We start from the raw sequence: 5,800 nt of genomic DNA, 5'->3' as shown, positions 1-5,800 counted from the left end.
GAGACGGGGTTTCACCGTGTTGACCAGGATGGTCTCGATCTCTTGACCTCGTGATCCACCCGCCTCGGCCTCCCAAAGTGCTGGGATTACAGGCTTGAGCCACCGCGCCCGGCCAATATATTTACTTTATATCTGTATCAGTTACTAGACTGTGAGCTCCTTGAGGACAAGAACCACCTTCCTTTTTATAACTTCAGTGCTTTAGAGAGCCTGGCACATTAAAATAGTGCCCCTCTTAACAACCATATCCAATTTATGTTTTCATTTTTTCTTTCTTCCTTAAGGTTTGGCATAGAAATGGTACCCCTTGTTCAAAATGAACAAGAAGTCTTGGATTTGGATGGAGAACCTGATCTGTCCAGTCTAGAAGGATTCCAGTGGGAAAGTGTTTCCATTTCCTCCTCCCCTGGCTTGGCAAGAAAGCGAAGCCTTTCTGAGAGCAGTGTGATCATGGACAGAGCTCCTTCTGTGTATAGCTTCTTCAGTGAGGAAGGTACAGGCAAAGAAAATGAGCCCCAGCAGATGGTTTCACCTAGTAACTCATTGAGGGCTGCACAGAGTCAGAAAGCAACCATGCACCTCAAACAAGAAGTGACACCTCTGGCTGCCTCCCTCCAAACAGGTGAAAGGGCTGAAAATGTTGCTACCCGAAGGGGACATAGTGCACAATTACCCTCTGACCATATAATACCCTTGATGGCCTCGGCAAAAGACTTGAACAGCCAGGGGAGGTCTGTACCACCTTCAGAGAATCAGAATTCCCAGGAGAGTAATGGAGAAGGAAACTCTCTATCATCAAATGCATCCTCAGCCCTTGTGATCTCCAGTTTAGCTGATGCAGCCACAGATAGTAGCTGTACCTCTGGTACTGAACAAAATGATGGCCACAGTATTAGAAAGAAACGAAGAGCCACTGGAGTAAGTATGATTCCCTCTGCTTTTTGTAGAACATTGCATGTGGCAAGTTGGTTGTTTATTTAAAAAGGTTTTTCTTGGGTATCTCTCAACTTTTAGAATTGTGAGGCTCTTACTTTCATCCTACTGGTTTCTTTCACTGAGTAATTCTGCTAAATTAAATGTAATCTAATATGAATGTACAGTACCAGGAAAATATGAAGTCATATCTAAAACCAGTGTTCAAGCCAATGATTCTTTGTATCACCTGACCAATAATAAGTCACATATTCAGCTGTAACTCAATCTGTTTTTCATAGATGCATTCTGCACTGCTGCTGAAGAAAGGCATTCTACTGTTGCACTTGTAGGACATGGATGATTGCTGGATTCAGGAGTGCTAGGCTTAATCTCAAGATGGTTTATAATACTGCGAGAGTGCATATATATGAGCATAGTATAGAAATATATTTTAGTCTGTATAACGCTGTCTTTCATCCTTCAGTTACCCAGCCTGGCCTTTAAGAATCTTTTCTTGGCTGGGCGCGGTGGCTCACGCCTGTAAACCCAACACTTTGGAAGGCCGAGGTAGGTGGATCACCTGAGGTCAGGAGTTTGAGACCAGCCTGACCAACATGTAGAAACCCTGTCTCTACTAAAAATACAAAATTAGCTGGGCGTGGTGGCACATGCCTGTAATCCCAGCTACTCGGAGGCTGAGGCAGGAGAATCATTTGAACCTGGGAGGCAGAGGTTGTAGTGAGCCAAGATTGCACCATTGCAACCCAGCCTGGGCAACAAGAGCAAAACTGTCTCCAGAAAAAAAAAAAAAGGCATCTTTTCCAATTTAATATTGCTTAACCCTCTCAGTATCCCTTTCTGAAAAGAAAGAGTTGCTTGTGGTGATATAGTCTGGGATCTGGCACTGTGAAAAAAATGGGCTCTTCTCTTCATTATTTATTCATTTATAATATTTTAAAATTTATGTTAGAGTCGAGGTTTCACAATGTTGTTCAGACTGCTCTGGAACTCCTGGATTCAAGCAATTCTCCTGCCTCAGCCTCCCAAGTAGCGGGGACTACAAGCAATGTGTCACTGTGCTGGGCTTCTCTTTTTTAATACTGAGGTGATAAACAGAGTAGTTAAGGTCATGAATTTTAGACGTGCTTCAAATTGCAATTCTGCTCCTTTGAGCTACATGCTATATGTAGTAGGTGTTATTGAATAACTTAAAATGCACTTTAAACTGAGGAATTGTCCTCTGACAAAAAGCTTGTCTCGTGGACTGTTAAGCTTTTTGTTGTAAAGGTTTTCTTGCTGAAATTTAAAATAGAAACTAAGCCAAGATATAAATCAGATAAATATACATTACCAACTTTGTCCATACTTCTACTTCTGCCTTACTACACCACGGTGGAATGGTTTGCCTAACCTCCATGGGCTTTACTACCTCTAAAATGCTAGGAAGGCACTTTACCCTGGATTATTTTTTCTTCTTCTTTTTTTTAAATCAGATACATTTATTCAGCTAAAATTTGAGTTTGTACCATGGGCATGAGACTCCTGCGATCTTTTTAGAGATGGTAGCAGTAGCGAAGACCTGTGTATGACTTAGAATTGATTCCTTTTTCTCCTCTTGGATAATGGCTTTTACACATTGAATATTATTTTGTTTTCTTTATCCCTCCAGGATGGATCTTCTCCTGAACTCCCAAGCCTTGAGAGAAAAAATAAAAGAAGGAAAATTAAAGGAAAAAAAGGTATGGTGCAGAATATTTTGGGAGAAAGAAGTTGATGTTTTTTGTTTGGCTTTTTGGTAGCCTTGAACTCTTGGGCTCAAGGGATCCTCTTCCCTCAGCCTCCTGAGTAGCTAGGACTACTGGTATATGACACCACACTAATTCTTTTTATTTTTTCGTAGAGACAGGGTCTAGCTATATTGCCCAGGTTGGACTCAAACTCCTGGGCTTCCATGATCCTCCCACCTTGGCCTCCCAAAATGTTGGGATTACAGGTGTGAGCCACCGTGCCCAGCCCTAAGAGGTTCTGGTAGCAGTTCAGCGTTTTTACAACTTGACACAGAGCATGGCTTGTCATTTATGAAACACTGATTGTCCATTTACTTTTTTTGGACATTATTGTTGCCTCGCTTAAGGGGAAAGAAAAGTTTGATTTCCTAATACATCCAGTTACAGCTGTAAAATAAATATATGATGCCACATAGACTTGTAAGCCAAGGTTAGTATATCTCTTGGACAATATAAAGCCAGGAAGTTTCCTTGAGCCCTTTCAGTTGGATGAAAAATGTTGGCCCTCTTGGTCATGTATAGCCATTTCTTTCACTTTCTGTTTTTGAGGGATCTTGGTTGCTTCCCCTGCACCCCACCTCAACACTCCCTTTCTTGGTTGCTTTTCTTTTTTTTTTTTTGAGACGGAGTTTCGCTCTTGTTACCCAGGCTGGAGTGTAATGGCGCGATCTCGGCTCACCGCAACCTCCACCTCCTGGGTTCAAGCAGTTCTCTTGCCTCAGCCTCCCGAGTAGCTGGGACTACAGGCGTGCGCCACCATGCCCAGCTAATTTTTGTATTTTTAGTAGAGACGGGGTTTCACCATGTTGACCAGGATGGTCTCGATCTCTTGACCTCGTGATCCACCCGCCTCGGCCTCCCAAAGTGCTGGGATTACAAGCGAGAGCCACCGTGCCCGGCCTTCTTGGTTGCTTTTCTAAAGTGAATTATAGAAAGAAGTTATTAACATTGCTCCCTCGTTGATATACTTCTGTGACTCTTGTTTTGATTAACTCTAACCCAGTTCTAGTATAAGGGCTAGTCCCAGAAGTGATTAGACGAGGCTTGAGTGAGTAGATGTGATGGATAAGGGAGGAGTCAAGGACAACCCACATTTCTGGTTGGGGCAACCAGATGGTTCCTATGTAGAGCTAGAAAACTCCATGAGGGTAGCAGATTGGGAACAGAGAAAGATGATGAATTTCTTCAGGGATTCTTTGCCTTAAAGGACCTTTGAGATACCTACCTAGAAATATCATAGTCATTAGTTGGATATGTGGGTCTGGAGCTTAAGGGAGAGGTCTTGGCATATTGGTTAGGAAAGAGACAAACACAGTGATGATAAATACATACACAGAACATTTTATTTAAAGTAAGTTAAATGTACTATTTCAAAGCTATGTTTTCTTCAGGAAGTCTTCTCTAAGAAAAACCATTTTTAAGTCAACTAACAGACTAAATGTGGATTAGTATGAGAGTGCAAGCAGTCTAGGTCCAGAGTCTAATCTCAGCAAAAGTCCTATGTAAAGACAGTGATAGATAAAGGAAGAATGAGAAATAAGACCTAGAGCAGGTGGTTTGCATGGGACAGAGATTTCACCTGGAAAGGTGACGGTGGAAGGCAGTGATTAGTTGAGACAATATGATGTCATGGTACACTAGCACTTACAAGAAACCTTCATCTTAGCAGTTCTCACTTTTGGTTCCTAGCTTTGATATCATTGTGCTTGAGTAAATGTTTTGTGAATTTCCAATGACCTATTGAAGAGAACAGAAAAGCTTATCCTAAATAATGGGTATAGTTCAATAAGGAGCTGTGTGATGAAAGAGAAATCTCTGATATTAACCTGAACCTTATGGTTTCTTTTGGCAGAACGTTCTCAGGTTGACCAGCTGCTGAACATTTCTTTAAGGGAGGAAGAACTTAGTAAGTCATTGCAGTGCATGGATAACAATCTTCTGCAAGCCCGTGCAGCCCTTCAGACAGCTTATGTGGAAGTTCAGAGGCTGCTTATGCTCAAGCAGCAGGTAAGAGTATGTGGAAGATTTAATGAAAATGGATCATCTCTGAAATTGTGTTTCATCCTGCCAAACCCATGGCTGTAGTCACCCCAAAAGCAGTGGCAGGGGAGTTCCCACAAGGGAAGTGCCCCAGACTGTGCCTAATGAGGGACAGTTAGGATTCCAAAGAAAGAAGCATGAAATGCCAGGGTGATGAGACCAAAGCATTTATTAGGAGAGCTTACTCACAGAGTAGGCTGCAGCAGTCCCCACAAGGGACAGCAAGTAAGGGGTGCTCTCCCTCAGTATATCCACAGCCAGGGGGCGGGATGTGGAGTTATATGAGGATTTAAGGAATTTGGCTCAGGACCAGGGCCAATTTCTTTCAGTGTTTTGGGCAACAACCTGGAAACTTTAATTAGTACCTGGGAATCTTCAAGGCCCCAGGTAGAGTTCAAGAGTGCTGGGGAAAACCTGTAGCTGGCTGGGTTACAGAGCAGTCAAGACACTCTGAATTTTGGTCAGGACATAGAAGAAAAGTGGGGAGATCTAGAGGATCCTACAAGTTGGATTTCAAAATGCTTAATAAAATACTTTATTTTTAGATAACTATGGAGATGAGTGCACTGAGGACCCATAGAATACAGATTCTACAGGGATTACAAGGTATTCAGAGGGCATCTGATGGATTGGGCCCTCTATAGATTGTTACTTTTTTGTTCTGTTTTCTTTTTTTTCTGGAGACAGATTCTCACTCTGTCCCCCAGGCTGGAGTGCAGTGGTGCAATATCTGCTCACTACAACCTCTGCCTCCCAGGTTGAAGTGATTCTTGTGTTTCAGCCTTTGAGTAGCTGGAATTACAGGTGCCCACCCCACCCCCAGCTAATTTTTGTATTTTTAGTAGAGACGGGGTTTTGCCATGTTGGCCAGGCAGGTCTCGAACTCCTAACCTTAGTTGATCTGCCTGCCTCAGCCTCCCAAAGTGCTGGGTTTATAGGTGTGAGCCACTGTGCTAGGCCTTTTTGTTCTCTTTCAGGGGAATGAAAAGTATTCATGAAAAGGTCATGTTATTTCTCTCCTGTCTCCTTGATTTCATCCTTTTTTTTTTTTTTTTTTT

The 5,800-nt window shown here is 42.6% G+C and overlaps 1 protein-coding gene across 7 annotated transcripts in view; it reads left to right on the top strand.

The window, feature by feature from the left end:
• ZNF106 (zinc finger protein 106) overlaps positions 1 to 5,800 on the top strand; it is a 79,109-nt gene that overhangs the window by 41,825 nt on the left and 31,484 nt on the right. For all 7 annotated transcript variants that reach the window (XM_037734163.1, XM_017516286.2, XM_017516284.2 and 4 more), the window contains 4 exons: positions 285 to 918; positions 2,585 to 2,654; positions 4,555 to 4,709; positions 5,288 to 5,348. In XM_037734163.1, the coding sequence (XP_037590091.1) occupies positions 285 to 918; positions 2,585 to 2,654; positions 4,555 to 4,709; positions 5,288 to 5,348 (920 nt within the window). The remainder of the gene's footprint in view (positions 1 to 284; positions 919 to 2,584; positions 2,655 to 4,554; positions 4,710 to 5,287; positions 5,349 to 5,800) is intronic.

The sequence above is a fragment of the Cebus imitator genome, unplaced genomic scaffold, assembly GCF_001604975.1.
Source record: "Cebus imitator isolate Cc_AM_T3 unplaced genomic scaffold, Cebus_imitator-1.0 Scaffold579, whole genome shotgun sequence".
Classification (NCBI taxonomy): Eukaryota; Metazoa; Chordata; class Mammalia; order Primates; family Cebidae; genus Cebus; species Cebus imitator.
The sequence above is the reverse complement of the archived record's forward strand: the minus strand, read 5'-3'. Positions and strand labels throughout refer to the sequence as shown.